We start from the raw sequence: 17,046 nt of genomic DNA, 5'->3' as shown, positions 1-17,046 counted from the left end.
ATAGAAACTAGGAAAGTTAGATCTTGCCTAGAGCACAGAGTTCATCCTAACAGCCTAAGCACCTCCTTAGAGCCCACTCCACTGCTGCTAATTTGGGTGGGAATGACCTCACCCTGCTACACAGAGGGCATGTGACCCAGGCTTTACTAACGAGGCCACTGAGAAACTTGTGAAGGCAAACCCTTCTTTCCTATTGAAATGACTCCCTGTACCTTAACGGAGGCCTGGAGCTGCTGGAGGCCAATATGGGAAAGGCCTGGCCTCCAGGTGAAGGGCCATCCCCTCACATTTGTTGAGAACATACTGTCTGTATGGGCTGTTCATCTTCCACCCCTTTTCATCCTCACCAGAGGGTGGTTAGTACTCTCTCTCCTGTTTACTGAGGGGACGGACCAACAGGTGTCAGCTCCAGGAGATGTGGGCCTGACCCTGCCTCCCTCCCCCTCCCCTCCCTCCCCTTCCCTCCCCTCCCCCTCCCTCTCCCCACCTATTCTCTTTTGATAGTGGGCTCTCTCCAGCTCCCACCAAACCATCACCACCACCATCTCTGTGGAAACCATGTCTTTATTTGTTGAGGGCTTACATCAGCGTTTGTCTTGGGGGAAGGTGACTCCAATAGCCTTCCTCACCTCCTCAAGGATGTCAGCCAGGAGCTCGCTTTCCGCCAGGGGAATCACAGGACTTTCCTTCAGGCCTGGGGGAGAGTGCAGTTAGAAAACCCCTTCTCACGCCCCAAAGACCAAAAAAAGAACTACAATTCCCAGAATCCCATGAGGCACAGTACTGCATGCTTCAGGCAAATGATGTCCCATGGGGCCCTGGGAGGCGTAGTTCTAAACAGCTGCTTGAGTACTGAGGGGTGGGGAGGGTCCCTCCTCCCTTACCAGGCTTGCCCTCCCCCTCCCACCCCCGACCCCGCCACCCCACTGCCTTCCACATCCTTACCCTGCCGCAGGCACTCCCGGACATGCCTGGCCTCATAACTCATGCCCGCTCCGTTTGTAAAATTGAACTCCTGGCTTGGGGCTGGAGGCAGCGGGAACTCCTTATGCTCCCCCTTTACCACCAGTTCTGTCGGACACCAGCAGGGGTCTAGGATCTGGGGGGAGAAAACAGGCGGCCTGACTGCCCTCACCAACAGGGCGGCTGGGGGCTCCTGCCTGGTGATGCTCAGGGGCTCCCCGCCCTCACCTGGTGGTTAAGGGCTGGCTGCCCCCTATCCATCCTTAGGGAGGTTGGAGCCCCAAACCTGGCTGCTGGGAGTTTGTTTCTCACCGCACTAGAAGCCTGTAGGTCCCTGTCCCCAGGGGCAATTCCCTCTCTAAAGGGATGCTTAAGCCTAGAGGAGATGCTTATCGTCCCATCTCCACTTTGACACCACCCAGCACCTTCTTATCCACCAGGAGACTTTTTATTAGCTCCAGAGCCCTGGGGGGGCCTAGCTTATTCCCATACCCAACTCTAGGCCAAAATGGAAATGCAGAGATGCAGCTGGGGCAAGGTCCAAATTCTTCTGCTAAGAATAGGGTTTCTTTCCAGCAACTTGGCCGAGGCAAGTAACCCCTGGATCCTGTCCTGGAAGCGGTTCCAAAGGTCACCACTGCCCTCTAAGCAGGGCTGATAAGAACTGGCTTCTTATCAGGACTAAGGGTTTTTAACAGGCCCACAGGTTCACCTCAGCAAGGAGCCCGGAGGTCCAGACCCCATCGCCTGGCCTGGTGGTTGAGGGTGGATTTCTTAGCAATGATGGGAAAAGGCTGGTTCAGCCCACATCCAGCTCCAACAGCCACAGATGGCCCGGTCCTGTGCTAAGGGCCCGTCCAGCTCGGTGGCAGGGCCTCACCTGGGCCATGCCCTTGGTACCGCTCACGTAGGCCGTGTTGGAGAGCTCGGCCGTGATGCTGCAGGTGAAGCTGCCGTGGACCCCGCCTGGGTACTGCAGCAGCACGGAGACAGTGTCGTCCACACCTGGGGAGAGGCACGGGACAGGGGCAAGCCTGGCGCAAATCCTGCCTGTGCAACCTCGGGCAAGAGGTCTCGTCTCTCATGCAGCAGCCGTGAAAGAGAATGAAGCGCTGGCGTGTGTGACCTCAGGGAGGAACCCTGAAAACTGTCACGGTGAGGGAATGAGGCCACACCCACAAGGCCACAGGTGGTAGGACTCCATTTGTGTGAAATGTCCAACATTTGGCAAACCCCACACAGCCAGAAAGTAGATTAGTGGTTGCTTAGGGCTCAGCGGTTTGGGAGAATTGGGTTATTTATTGTTTTGTATTTTAGTAATAAAAATATTCTAAAATTGATTATAGTGATAAGTGCATAACTTGGTGAATACACTAAAGTCATGGAATTACACACACACACACACATATGTGTGTGTGTGTGTATATATATATATATATATATATATATATATATATATATATATATTGATTTCAAAGAGGAAGGGAGAGGGGGAAAGAGATAGAATAGAGATAGAATGCAATCTGGGCCTGTGCCTTGACCAGGAATGGAACTGTGACCTTCTAGTCCATAGGTTAATGCTCAACCACTGAGCCACACCAGCTGGGCTGGAACGATACACTTTAAATGAATAAATTGTATGGTATGTGAATGATTTCAGTAAGCTGTTACCAAAATACATAAACAAATAAATGCTAAAAAAAAAATTAAAGAGACTTTGCCTCTCTGAACTTTAGTTTCTTCCTCATGAATACTTGTTGTATAGGCGTGTGAGAATCCATTTCCTCATCTCTAAAATGAGAATAATAGAACCTGCCTCACAGAGTTGCTATAAGCATTACATTAAAGGATGTAAAATGCATAAAGCACTTCGTCTATTTAGATCAGAATAAGAGAGAGGTGAGCATTAGTTAAAAATTAAATAGCCCTAGCCAGCATGGCTCAGTTGGTTGAGTGTTGTCCCATTCACCAAGAGGTTGCAGGTTCCATTCCCAGTCAGGGCACGTGCCTGGGGTTGTGGGCTCCACCCCCAGTAGGGGGCATGGAAGAGGCAGCGGATCAGTGTTTCTCTCTCTCTCTCTAAAATAAATAAAAGCATTTTTTTTAAATGCTTCAAAAAAATTAAATACAGTAAAGTACCAGCCTGGTTCTGGGACACATCGGACATGCAGTGGCTGGAAGAACCTACTGAGCCAGTTCTCTTTGGTCCCAGACAAGCCCAAGTTCTAATTCTGGATCTGCTGTGTGAGCCTAGACAAGTCACTTCCTGTCTCTGAACCTCAGTTTGCTCATCTGTAAAATGGGGACAACAGTAATATATTTACCTCAGGGAGACCATCCTATATAATAAAAGGCTAATATGCAAATTGTCCCCTCGGGAGTTCAACCCACTGGGAGTTTGACCACTCACTATGACGTGTGCTGACCACCAGGGGGTGGTTCGGAAGGAAGGCCCCAGCCCACAGCTGGAAGGCCCCGATCAGCCCTGATCACTGGCCAAGCCTAGGGACCCCACCCGTGCACAAATTTCATGCACCGGGCCCCTAGTACCTATAATAAAACCTTATTGCAGAGGAAGCACTTCATAAATGGGATCTGTTGTTAGAACTACTCTTTAGCCTAGAAATTGGCCAGATAGTAGACTGAGACAGCTTTCTAAAATGTGACCTTCAGTCCTAGCTGGTTTGGCTCAGTGGATAGAGAGTTGGCCTGCAGACCGAAGGCTTGATTCCAGTCAACCTTGGTTGCAGGCTCGATCCCTGGCCCCAGGAGGCAACTAATCCATGTGTCGCTCTCACATTGATGTTTGTCTCTCTCTCTGTCTCTCCTCCTTCCTTCCACTCTCTCTAAAAATCAATGGGAAAATATCCTTGGGCGAGGATTAACAACAACAACAACAACAACAACAACAAAATGTTGTCTTCACTTCAGGTATTCTCTTCCTGGTTATTTGTTGCCTTCTGTGGTACTATTTGTAAAGATGGCCACAGTAAATCCTCTTATTTCCCAATGTGAGCCCCTTTGTGATATGACTTTGTAGCTCCTGCCATCCAGAGGTAGAGTCTATTTGGCCACCTCTGACATCTGAGCTGGCTGTGGGCCAGGGAACAGTTAGCAAACACAATGGGGCCTGCCCTCCTTTTGCTGCAGCCAGAACTCTGAGATGTGAATGCACCCGAGCTGGCCAGCTGGAGAGGCCATCCTAGACCATCCAGCTCCAGTGGCACAGCTGGCTGATGGCCGCTGCATGAGTAAGACCAGCAGAAGAACCACTCCAGCTGAGCCCAGACCAAATGGCCAACCCACAGAATCACAAGTGAATAAATGATTGTTATCTGAGGTCACCACATTTTGGGGTAGTTTGTTATGCAGCAAAGGCTAACTGAGACAACTTCAAAAATAATAATCCTTTATATTTATTAACTGCTTAATTTGCCTCAACAGTTACTTCATTAACTTTTTATAACAACCCTATTATTGAAATTTTACCAGTAAGTTGTGGAGAGCGGCTACAGCGTTTGGACAGGTTCAAGTCTTGGACTGATGAGAGGGCACGGTCCTCTTGTGGCAAAGCCACAAACAAGTCCCAGCTTGGAGGGCAAAGCCCTCCCAGCACAATTATAGCCAAAGGCTATGGTTGTAAGCTTGACCTTATGGTACGACCCTGTGGTCCTAGGTTGCTGAGGGATGTGGGCTGTGGGAGGTGCAGCAAGTGCTGCCAAAACAAAGCTTGATAGAGTTCTCAGGTACATGTAATTAAGTAGATTTGAAACTCAAGAACATTGTAAACATCTTGACCACTCCCTTGTTTTGCTCTGACTATAAAATAAAGACTCCGCTTACAGGCTGTGTCACTGTTTCCTCATCCAGGCGCAGTAATCCACCTGGCCCCAGCTATATTCTCTTGTCTGTTTTCTTTAATCCTTCACCGCCCCCCCCCCCCCCGCACCCTTTTCAGGCTCACCACTGGACATGCTGGATATGGTTTAGTAAGCAACTAATTAAGACTCAGAGAGATTGAGTTCTTTGAGTAAGATCACACAGCAAAATCCTAATACAGAGCCTGACCATGCTTGATCCACTTTAACTTCTTGCAGGAAATTTCTTCAGCAGTCTCGCCTGATTTTCATGTGCTAGGAGACTTATTCCCAGGTCAGTGCACCCAGTAAGAGAGGATCACTCTTATCACCATCATACAGTCCAGAATAGACCATACCTGTTTCATGGCGCCTTCCCATGGCTGAAATCTTCTCTGGCTTCTGCCCACCGAAGACCATGGAGATGAACTGGATGCAGTAGATACCAATGTCCAGCAGGCCACCGCCAGCCTGGGCCCAGTCTACGGCCCGCGGTACATGCGTGAGGTCTTTCCCAAATTCTGCCCGAGCCACGCGAAGGTCCCCCAGAGTTCCCTGGGCCAGAGTAGCCCTCAGAGCCTCTACGGCAGGAAAGAAGCGGGTCCAGATGGCCTGAAGCCCACAGAGGGAAGAAAGCAGGATGGGAAAGGGAAGGAAAGGGGTCAGGAGTTAACCAACCAGTTCTACCTTCTGGGGTTCAATCTTTTTTATTATTATTTAAATTCTTTATTGTTTAAAGTATTACATATGTCTCCTTCCCCCCCCCCCCCATGGGGTTCAATCTTGAAGGGGTACCCACTGTTACCCAGTCTCCAAACTAGACCCGCCCCCTTCCCTCCACAGTCCATCAGTCCCCAAGTTGTGTCCTGCCCGACTCTCTGCCCTCTCCCCTGCTCTTGACACCCATGTCCCCAACTCCAGCCTTGTCCTTTCTTATCCGTATCATTACCCCAGTCTCCCAATGTTATGGGCTGAATTCTGTCCCCACTAGATTCATGTGGCGGTCCTAACCCCCCAGTACCTCCCAATATGAGTGTGTTCGGTGACAGGGTTTTTAAAGAGGTAATTATAGTGTCAATTAAGTTACAATGAGTTCTTTAGGGTGGGCCCGAATCCAGTAGGACTAGTGTCCTTATAAGAAGAGATGAGGCCCGTGCCAGTTTGGTTCAGTGAATAGAGCGCCAGCCTGGGGACTGAAGGGTCCCAGGTTCGATTCCGGTCAAGGGCACATGCCCTTGTGGGCTCAATCTCCAGTAGGGGGCATGCAGAAGGCAGCCAATCAATGTTCTCTCTCATCATTGATGTTTCTCTCTCTCCCTCTCCCTTCCTCTCTGAAATCAATAAAAATATATTTTTTAAAAAGAGAGAGAGATGAGGACACACACATGCACAGAGGCAAGACCGTGTGAAGACAAAGGGAGAAGATGGCCATCCCCAAGCTGAGGAGAGAGGCCTCAGGAGAAACCAGCCCTACTGACACCTTTATCTCAAACTTCCAGCCTCCAGATGTGGGAGAGGATATATCTCTGTTGTGTAAGCCACCCAGGCGGGCATTTGTTATGGTAGCTCTAGCGAACTTTACTCCCCGCCTCTCCCCTCCAGTCCGTGTCCCACAGGGCCCCAGAGGGGTCTTTGCTTCTCCCGGAGCTGATCCTGCCTCACCCCTCCCCAATCCCCTCCTAGGGTTCCCCATCGCCTAATATCAGCTCCCATTTGTTGGCTTTGTGTGTTCTGGACAAGACACTGTGCTTTTACATAATGAATCCTCCCAACACCCCTGCCAGGTAGCTGTCCTCATGTCGATTCCACACATGAGAAAACTGAAGCTGAGCTGAGTCATATTACTCCCCCAAGGTCACAGAGCTGGGAACTGGGAAACTGGAGCCTAGAATCCTCTCACTTGAAAGCCAGCAATCGTGACTAATCCAGGATCAAGTTCATACTAAATACATGAAATCTGCCCGTGCTGGTTTTCTTTAAATCTTGCTTCTGCTTTTCCCGTCTGGCCTATTTACCTGTGCAATTTACTGTTCCTTTAAGGCTCAGGCCAGTCCCTATCTGTAGGAAACCTCCTTGACCAACCCCCAGACGGGCTCTGTCAACTGCCCACCCAGTACTAGGTCCACCAGAGTCCACGCAGCTGAGCATTGGGGTTGCTCATTTCCGTGACCATAGCAGACCTTGAACTTGAAAACTGAGCCTGCGTCTTATACATTATGAGTTCCCAGGTCCTGGGGTTGGATGTGGCACACATTAGGGGCCAATAAAAAAATGCGGAAGCAATAAACTCACAGAACGTTGGCGCTGGCAGGCACAGGGAGAACCAGAGGCACTGAGTCACCCTGATAAATCTCGACTACTTCTCGGGCATATGGCGTTTTACAGGCTGGGAGGCTCCACAATAGCAGGCATATGACAGCTACGTAGGACATGGGGAAGTAAGAGGCAGCTGTTGCTACTACTGTCAGAACCTACAAGGTATGAAAGCCATAACAGCCCAGCCGGCGTGGCTCAGTGGTTGAGTGTCAACCTATGAACCAGGAGGTCACAGTTCGATTCCTGGTCAGGGCACATGCCCGAGTTGCTGGTTCGATCCCCAGTGTGGGGCATGCAGGAAGCAGCTGATCAAGGATTCTCTCTCATTGGTGATGTTTCTATCTCTCTCGCCCTCTCCCTTCCTCTCTGAAATCAATAAAAAATTATTTTAAAACATAATAAATTAAAAAAAAAACTCCATAATATTTTTAAACACTAAAATAGCTTCTAGGGACCACGTGGTGGCCATCTTAACTCGGCCGCTACTCATTGCCCTGTGGCAGCCACTTGAATTACTAGCAATCTGCAAGATGTCAAAGTCCCCTGCGCATATCCAAGCCTGATAAGGGCAAACACAAAGAATGCTGCCCTAGCTGGTTTGGCTCAGTGGATAGAGCATTGGCCTGCGGACTGAAGGGTCCCAGGTTCGATTCCAGTCAAGGGCACATGCCTGGGTTGCGGGCTTGGTCCCCAGTAGGGGGCGTGCAGGAGGCAGCCGATCAATGATTCTCATCATTGATGTTTCTATCTCTCTCTCCCTCTCCCTTTCTGAAATCGATAAAAATATATTTAAAAAGAAAACACACACACACACACACACAGAATGCCTGTGGCTGAGGGCTGTCGTGTTCCTTGGTCCTTGTCATCCCCGGAAACCCACTGCCACTCTGTGTCCCTTCACTGCTGGCATCGTCTCCAGAGCCTCTGACAGAGGGTCCTTCAGGCAGCCCTGGTCGCTAGGGGCCCAAAGCCATGTCTCCCGCCCATGAACGGTGTTGCCTGAAATATATTTTTATTGATTTCAGAGAGGAAGGGAGGAGTGGGATAGAGAGATAGAAACATCAATGATGAGAGAGAATCATTGATCAGCTGCCTCCTGCACGCCCCCTACTGGGGATCAAGCCTGCAACCCAGGCATGTGCCCCTGACCAGGAATGGAACCGTGACCTTCTGGGTCATAGGTCCACGCTCAACCACTGAGCCACATGGGCCATGTTGTGGTCATCTTAACTCATGGCAAACCCCTCCCTTGTGTCCCTCCAAAAGTGTCCACGGGCAACTGTGGTTGGTGAAGGCAGGAAGCTGCGTGGGATGTGGAGAGAGCCGCTGCATACTCACCTCCATGAGGAAGAGGCCTCGGGATCGGGCCTCCGCGACCATCTCTCGCACCTCCGCCGCGTTCACGCCCATCGGTTTCTCGCACAGGACGGCCTTGCCCGCCGCCAGGCACAGCAACACGGCGGCCTTGTGCTGCGGGTGCTGGGTGCCCACGTAGGCCACCTCTAGGGTGAGAGGGAGGGGGTGAGGATATCGGACAGGGTCAGAGAGAAGGGGTCAGGAGATCGGACGCCCCACCAGGCCCCCAAGGCTCGCCTCCAGCATCCAAGGAATCGAGGTCCCCCCCAACCTGGGACCAAGTCCTCCCGCCTTGGTCAAACCCTAGTCTCCCACGAGGAAGGAGCTAGCCACTGGCTACCATCCCCCTCCTCTGAGATCATTGTAGGCCTCTGCAGTGACATGAAATCATTTAACCCTCAAACACCAACCGGGAGATACTATTATTTTGCCCGTTGTAGTTGCTGTTTTTTAAAATATATTTTTATTAATTTCAGAGAGGAAGGGAGGGGGAGAGAGAGATAGAAACAGCAATGATGAGAGAGAATCACTGATCGCTGCCTCCTGCACACCCCCTGCTGGGGATCGAGCCCACAACCCAGGCATGTGCCCTGAACAGTGACCTCCTGGATCATAGGCCTACACTCAACCATTGAGCCACGTGGCCAGGCCATTTTGCCCGTTTTAAAAATAAGGAAACTGAGCCCGGCTGGCGTGGCTCAGTGGTTGAGGGTCACGTCTGAACCAGGAGGTCACGGTTTGGTTCATTCTCAGTCAGGGCACATGCCCGGGTTATGGGCTCCATCCCCAGCAGGGGGCGTGCAGGAGGCAGCCAGTCAGTGATTCTCATCATTGATGTTTCTATCACTTCTTCTCCCTTCCTCTCTGAAATCGATAAAAGTATATATTAAAAAAATAATAAAATAAAAATAAGGAAACTGAGAAGGGCAAGCAGAGGAGGAAAACCAGGCAGCCCGACTCCAGGGCCAGGCTCTTGTCCAGCCACACTGTCCCTCCTCTCCATCCAGCCCCGGCCGGAACAGAGCCACGGCCACGGGACATGGTTGAAGCCTGAACCGGCCCCCTTAAGAAATTCAAGACCCGCCCTGACCGGTTTGGCTCAGTGGACAGAGCGTCGGCCTGCGGACTGAAGGGTCCCAGGTTCGGTTCCCGTCAAGGGCATGTACTTTGGTTGCGGGCACATCCCCAGTAGGGGGTGTGCAAGAGGCAGCTGATCGATGTTCCCCTCTCATCGATGTCTCTAACTCTCTATCCCACTCCCTTCCTCTCTGTAAAAAATCAATAAAATATATTTAAAAAAATTCAAGACCCGCTTTCACCGCGGAGGCCTGGTTCCTACGCACACTTCACACTAGACGGCTAACCCCAGGCCCAAGCCTTGCCTATGGCCCGTCTCCCAGCCGAGGTCCCGCCCCAGGTCCAAAGGGCCGGGCCCATCCCGCGGGCCTCGCACCGGCTGAGGAGCACCTGGGGGCAGCACACCCCGCCCCCCTCCCCGGGCGCAGGTCACTCACCCACGTCCGGGTCCTTGGCCAGCTCCTCGTAGGACCCGTAGGCCTTGGGGATGTCGTGTTTCCGTGCAAACTCCTTCGCGCGGCTCAGGTCGCGGGCCGCTACGGCCACCACCTGAGACACACGCGGGAGACTTGTGGGGGGAAGGAGGTGATGGAGGCCCCGAGGGAAGCAGGAATTACACCCCCAAGAAGGGGGGGGGGGAGTTTGATCCTGGGGGGAGGTGACCTGAGGCTGGACACTGGGGACCTGGGAGAGCGATCGGGGCAAGCGATGGTCAAGCCCCCTACTCGCTGAATGCCTTCTCTTCACAGCAGCTCAGATGAGGACCCCCCGCCCCCAAGCCTCCCGGAGCTCGGGTTTATAACAGAAGCGGAGGGAGGAGAGAGGAGGGAATCAGTTGTTTCACTGCCTTGAGGACTCGGAAGTCCGAACCCCAACTCCCTCGGACCCAGGAGTCCCGGCCCCCGCCAGCCCGGCCCCAGGACCCCGCGCGGAGGGCGCACCTGGTGCTCGGAGCGAGGCAGCGTCCGCAGCACCGTCGTGAAGTCGCTAGAGATCAAGCCGGCGGACACGATGCCCCAGCGGAGCGCCATCGCCGAAACCGCTGTCCCAGCACCTGCTCCTTTCTCCCCGTGGGAATGAATTAGGCCCCGACGCCGCGCCCACCGGGGGCGTGGCCCCTTTCTCCGCCCCCATTGGCCCTACGCCGCGTCTCATTGGCCATCCAGCCTGCGCGTCCCGCCCAATGCCAAGAGGGCATTTAATCCCAGCGTCCCCATTGGAAGAGCGGACCGTTGGCTCCGCCTTAGGGGTGGGACCAGAAACACCTCGCGGCCGCCTCTGGACTGGTAACCGCAGGACAAGTGTAGAGGGCTTTCTTTTCCTGTCAGTTTTGATCTTGGGGCCTGTTTCCCTCCCTGCTCCCCCCCGCCCCCCACTCTTTTGCTGAGAAAGTCGCGCACCCTTAGGCATTGTCCAAAGAGAGAGAGGATAGCTCTGGTCGGTGTGGCTCAGTGGATAGAACCTCAGCCCGCAGACTGAAGGGTCCCGGGTTCTGATCCGGTCAAGGGCAGGTACCTCGGTTGCAGGCTCCATCCTGGCCCCGGTCAGTCGCTTTCGGGAGGCAACCAATCCATGTCTCTCTCTCGCATTGATGTCTCTCTCTCTCTTCCCCTCCCTTCCACTCTCTCTAAAAATCAACGGAAAAATATCCTCAAGTGAAGATAAATAAATAAGTGAAATGAAATGAAAAAACATTCTTTAAAAAACACACACACAGAGGATAGTAATAGCAAAGATAATAATAATTACTAATATTTATAGAACACATGCTGTAGTCCAGGGCCCCTGTTTCAAGCTTTACTTTCCCTAATTTCTCACCACGGACCTGCGCACTAGCTTCTGTTGCCCCCCATTTACAGAGAGAAACAGACTCAGAGTGCCTCGGTCATTTTGTTCCAGGTCCCACAGCCAGGATATGAAGACCGGCTGCCTCCCAAGACCATGGCTTCAGAAGCCGGGCTGCAGGGCTTCCGAACCCCGGAGCCAGGCTGGCATGTTCCCAAACCCGCCTCGCCACTTCCTGGCTCTATTGCTTTGCAGAGGGGTTTCCCTTTCTGGGTCTCACTTTTCTTTTTTACAAAAATATATTTGTATTGATTTCAGAGAGGAAGGGAGAGGGAAAGAGAGATAGAAACATCAATGATGAGAATCATGGATCGGCTGCCTCCTGCACGCCCCCTACTGGGGATTGAGCCCACAACCCGGGCATGTACCTGACTGGGAATCGAACCCCTGGACCTCCATGGGACGACTCTCAATACACTGAGCCACCACAGCTGGGCCTGAGTCTCACTTTTCTATTTTGAAAAACAGAGGTCACAATAGAGAGCTAAGAGGATTAACAGCTCTGGGGTCTAGTAGGTGAAATATAACAAATGATTATTTTCCAAGTCAATTGGCAAAGAGCTGGCCAAGGTCACCCACAGAGAATTAATCCCTTTCCCTTCCCTTGTAGACATTTAATTAAGACCTGAGTTTCCCACGGGGACTCACAGGTTCCTAGCTCACACAAACTGCTGAATAAAAATATGCATGGGTCCTGGCCGGTTTGTCTCAGTGGATGGAGTGTCGGCCTGCGGACTCCAGGGTCCCAGGTTCGATTCTGATCAAGGGCATGTACCTTGGTTGCTGGTACATCCCCAGTAGGGGGTGTGCAGGAGGCAGCTGATCGATGTTTCTCTCTCATCGATGTTTCTTTCCCTCTCCTTTCCTCTCTATAAAAAAATCAAAACATATTTTAAAAAATATGAATGGATTGCACTGAGTACACAATATCAATCCTGGGGGGTGGGGGGAGAGGGAAAAAATTTTAATATTTTAAATTGATTTTTATTTATTTTTTTATTATTTTTGTTAAAATATATTTTATTGATTTTTTACAGAGAGGAAGGGAGAGGGATAAAGAGTTAGAAACATCAATTAGAGAGAAACATTGATCAGCTGCCTCCTGCACACCCCCTACTGGGGATGTGCCAGAAACCAAGGTACATGCCCTTGACCAGAATCGAACCTGGGACCCTTCAGTCCACAGGCTGACGCTCTATCCACTGAGCCAAACTGGTCAGGGCTAAATTGATTTTTAGATGTGGGGAGCCGGCATGGCCATGGCATACTCAGCCCCAGGGCGCCTTATGTGCCGCGCCAGCTCAGCCAGGTTCAGTGACCCTGAGTGGGGGCGGCTGAAAGGCTTAGAAAAGACAGACAAGAAAATGAAAGCTGGGTCTCCGTGGGACGCTGCTTCCTGAGAGACAGCGCCAACACCCACAAGCCGTGTCTTTATTTTATAGCAGGTGCCACGAGGCAAAGTAAGTGCATGGTCAAGATGTTTACAGCATTCTCGTGGGTTTCGATCCTACTCAATTACATGCACCTGATCAAGCTTTGTTTACTTGCAGCCCGTATCACTGAGGCACGTGGGGCCACGTGTTCGGACCATAGGTTCAAGCTGACAACTACAGCTGTTGGCTATCATTGTGCTGGGAGGCCCTGCCCTCCGAGCTGGGACTTGCACGTGGCCACGAGAGGACTGTGCCCTCTCATCAGTCCAAGGCTTGAACCTGTCCAAACGCTGTAGCCGCGCCCCACATTTAGAGAGAGAGAGGAAGGGAGAGGGATAGAGAGATAGAAACGTCGATGAGACAGGAACATCATCGATTGGCTGCCTCCTGCACGCCCCCCACTGGGGATTGAGCCTGCAGCCGGGCATATGTCCTGACCAGGAATCAAAGCAGTGATCTCTTGACTTCTGAGTCGACATTCAACTGCTGGGCCACACCAGCCAGGTGGGGAAAAAAGAATTTTTAAAAATGGATGCTCCATGCCCTAGCCGGTTTGGCTCAGTGGATAGCATCGGCCTGCAGACTGAAGGGTCCCAGGTTCGATTTCAGTCAAGGGCACATGCCTGAGTTGTGGGCTCGGCCCCCAGTAGGGGGTGTGTAGGAGGCAGCCGATCAATGGTTCTCATCATTGATGTTTCTATCTCTCCCTCTCCCTTCCTCTCTGAACTCAATAAAAAAATAATTTTAAAAAATGGACGCTCCTGGGTATTTAGCCTTCACACAAAAATCTGTATACAATGTTCATAGCCGCTTTATCTGTAATAGCTCAAATCTGAAACACCCCAAGTGTCCCTTACCAGCCATTGGATAAGCAAACTGGTACACAGATACAATGAAATACCACTCGGCATCGAGAAGGAATAAACAACTGATACAAGCAACAACGTGAATGGATCTCAAGGGCATTAGGTAGAGCGAAAAAAGCCAATTTCAAAGGGTTGCAAGGTGTATGATTCCCATTTATATAACATTCTCCAAGTGACAAAGTTAGTGATGGAGAACAGACAAGCCACCAATGGGTAGGGTTTGGGGGAGGGTGGGATTATTTAGGGGTAGCACAAGGGAGTGTCTTTGTGGGAAGGAACAGTTCTGTATACTGATTGTGGTGATGGATACTCAAATCCTCACATTCAGTAACATTTCTTAGAGCTCTGAGTGCTGAAGACATCTGACTCAGGTCTGAAACTGGTTACATAACAGGAATATCCATTCCCGGCCTTCAGGAAGTACTACAGTTACCTCAGATGTCACTGGGGGACGCTGGGTGCCGGGTACAAAGAAACATTCAGTTCTATTTTTTTTTTTTTGCAACTTCTTAAAAACGATTTCAAATAAAAGCTTACAATTTAAAATTGCTGGCAGGCCCTAGCCGGTTTGGCTCAGTGGATAGAGCGACGGCCTGCGGACCAAAGGGTCCCGGGTTCGATTCCCGTCAAGGGCACTTATCTGATTGCAGGCTCCTCCCCAGCCCAGGTCCTGGTCAGGGCACATGCAGGAAGCAACCAATCCATGTGTTTCTCTCCGTCTCTCCCTCTCCCTTCCACTCTCTCTAAATATCAATGGAAAAATATCCTCGGGCGAAGATTAACAAAACAACAACAAAAATTTAAAAAATTAAATTGCTGGCAGCGAGTTTGTGTACCCAGAGAAATCATTTTGCAATATCTGGTAAAGTATAAAATGAGGGTATGGCCCTAGCCGGTTTGGCTCAGTGGATAGAGTGTCGGCCTGCAGACCGAAGGGTCCTGGGTTCAATTCTGATCAAGGGCATGTACCTCGGTTGCAGGCTCCTCCCTGGCCAAGGCTCTGGTCAGGGCGCATGCAGGAGGCAACCAATCGCTGTGTTTCTCTCACATCGCTATTTCTCTGTCTTTCCCTTTCTCTCCCACTCTCCCTAAAAATCAGTGGGAAAACATCCTTGGGTGAGGATTAAAACGAGGGTATGGCGTGGCCCAGCGATTTCTGTCCTGGGGAGAAGATCTGTTCCCCTGGGAAACTCTCAGCGGTGCCCGAGAAGGCACATGCAAGCACATGTATTGCAGCGTTGGGTGTGATCCCTCAAAATTGGGAACAGCCATCGGTAACAAAACGACGGCAAATAGACGGCAAATGCTAACAGGATGCCACGTAGCGAGGAAAATGAATGAGCTAACTCCACACTGTTTACATGGAATCTCAAATCTCCGAGTAAAAGCACGTGACTACCCTGGCCAGTGTGGCTCAGCTGGTTGGAGCATTGCTCTGTACACCAAGAGGTGACCTGTTAGATTCCCAGTCAGGGCACATACCCAGGTCAGGGGCGCCTCCAGGAGGCAACCAATCCATGTTTCTCTCTCACATCGATGTTTCTCTCTCTCTCTCTCTCTCTCAAATCACTTAAAAAAGAAAGAAAGTGCCATAACCGGTTTGGCTCAGTGGATAGAGCGTCGGCCTGCGGACTGAAGGGTCCCAGGTTCGATTCCGGTCAAGGGCATGTACCTTGGTTGCGGGCACATCCCCAGTGGGGAGTGTGCAGGAGGCAGCTGATTGATATTTCTCTCTCATCAATGTTTCTAACTCTCTATCCCTCTTCCTTCCTCTCTGTAAAAAAATCAATAAAATATATATATTATAAAAAAAAAAGAAAGAAAGTAAAGCAGCCCAGCCGGTGTGGCTCCGTGGTTGAGCATCGACCTATGAACCAGGAGGTCACGGTCCTATTCCCAGTCAGGGCACATGCCCGGGTTGGGGCTCGATCCCCAGTGTGGGCCGTGCAGGAGGCAGCCGATCCATGATTCTCCCTCATCACTGATGTTTCTCTCTCCCTCCCCCTCTCCCGTCCTCTCTGAAATCTATAAAAGAAAAGCAATCAGAGGGCTTGGAAAACTTGGCAATGTGTCCAAGAGTGTTTGCAGCTGCTCTGTGCTTTCATGTCTCTGGACCTTCTCCGCAGGCTCTCAGCCAGGCTCATGGCAGCCGCCTCTGTGCTAACGGCTTCCTGAGGGTGAGCTCAGACCATCTTCACAGCCGCCCTCTGTCGTGTTGTTAGGCTCATGTCACAGATGAAGAAACTGAGGCACAGACTGGTCAGGAATATTGCCCAGCCCTGGCTGGGGTGGCTCAGTGGATGGAGTGTCGGCCTGTGGACTGAAGGGTCCCAGGTTCCATTCCGGTCAAGGGCACATGCCCGGGTTGCTGGCTCGATCCCCGGTGCGGGGCATGCAGGAGGCAGCCGATCAATGATTCCCTCTCATCATTGATGTTTCTATCTCTCTCTTCCTCTCCCTTCCTCTCTGAATTCAATAAAAAATATTGCTCCACGTCACACATTGAACAAATGGGAGGGTCCGGATTAAAACCCAGCCCGTGAGGCCCCAGAGCCCACACACTGAGCCGTGCCCGCCGTGTCTGGTTACTTCATAATTAAGAAGGAAGTCACTGACCTGAGACAGGAATCCCTTGCTCAGCAGGCCGGGCACCTTCTCGCCCTGGGAGGCAGACCACAGGATTGCCGCGGGACAGCGTGTCCGGGACCCAGGGTGAGAGGCAGGGGACAGACTGAGGGCACAGGCCGTGAAGCCGGACTCAGAGGCGAAGGGTCCGCGAACGCCTCCCGGCGGGGCTGCTGGCCTCAGCCGGCCGCGCTGTGGGCTTGAGTCCGAGGAAGACGCCTGCTCCGAGCCCCGTGCTCTCTTTTCGGAACAAGGGAAAGGGTGATGCTAGGAGGTACCCGTCTGAGCTTGGACACCTGCTCGGGTGAGCACGGGTGCAGCACATTCCAGGACTTGCTGGCAATCCCCTCTAGAGACCTGGGGCGGGGGGGTGGGGGGGAGGAATCGTGGTGAGAGGTGAAGGCCCTGCCCCAGACAGCGCACAGCCAGGAATTCCAGAAAGAGCTAAATGGACACAGATAGTTACCGTGCCGCGGCCTGGGGCACCGCGGAAACCAGGCAGATGCTTTCTGTGTCCTCCTCAGCAGCTAGCCGTCAGTCCAGTGGAGTTGGTGTGGGGAACAGCGACAGAGGGAACAGCATGAGAGAGGGCTCAGAGGTGGGAAAGCCCTAGGCCAGTGGTCGGCAAACTCATTCCTCAACAGAGCCAAATATCAACAGTACGACGATTGACATTTCTTTTGAGAGCCAAATTTTTTAAACTTAAAC

The 17,046-nt window shown here is 51.7% G+C and overlaps 1 protein-coding gene across 1 annotated transcript; it reads right to left on the bottom strand.

Annotated features, from left to right (window-relative positions):
* Window positions 1-555: 555 nt before the first annotated feature.
* Window positions 556-10,659, bottom strand: DHDH (dihydrodiol dehydrogenase). The gene is made up of 7 exons (XM_079800512.1): window positions 10,511-10,659; window positions 10,007-10,118; window positions 8,475-8,638; window positions 5,180-5,432; window positions 1,844-1,968; window positions 946-1,099; window positions 556-694 (listed from the first exon to the last, which is right to left on the bottom strand). Exons 1-7 carry the CDS (start codon window positions 10,598-10,600, stop codon window positions 585-587), a joined length of 1,008 nt encoding a protein of 335 aa, XP_079656638.1. The 5' UTR covers window positions 10,601-10,659; the 3' UTR covers window positions 556-584.
* Between the last annotated feature and the right edge of the window lie 6,387 nt (window positions 10,660-17,046).

This window comes from Cnephaeus nilssonii (assembly GCF_951640355.1).
Source record: "Cnephaeus nilssonii genome assembly, chromosome: 20".
Taxonomy (NCBI): domain Eukaryota; kingdom Metazoa; phylum Chordata; class Mammalia; order Chiroptera; family Vespertilionidae; genus Cnephaeus; species Cnephaeus nilssonii.
Note: the sequence above shows the minus strand (reverse complement) of the source record. Positions and strands in the feature narration are given on the sequence as shown.

Coding starts and splice junctions, on each gene's coding strand:
- DHDH (XM_079800512.1), bottom strand. CDS start 10,600: ATGGCGCTCCGCTGGGGCATCGTGTCCGCCGGCTTGATCTCTAGCGAC. Junction 5,433..8,474: donor GAGGCCTCTTCCTCATGGAG/GTGAGTATGCAG, acceptor TGTGGGCTTCAG/GCCATCTGGACCCGCTTCTT. Junction 1,969..5,179: donor GGGAAGGCGCCATGAAACAG/GTATGGTCTATT, acceptor GCCTCTCCCCAG/GTGTGGACGACACTGTCTCC.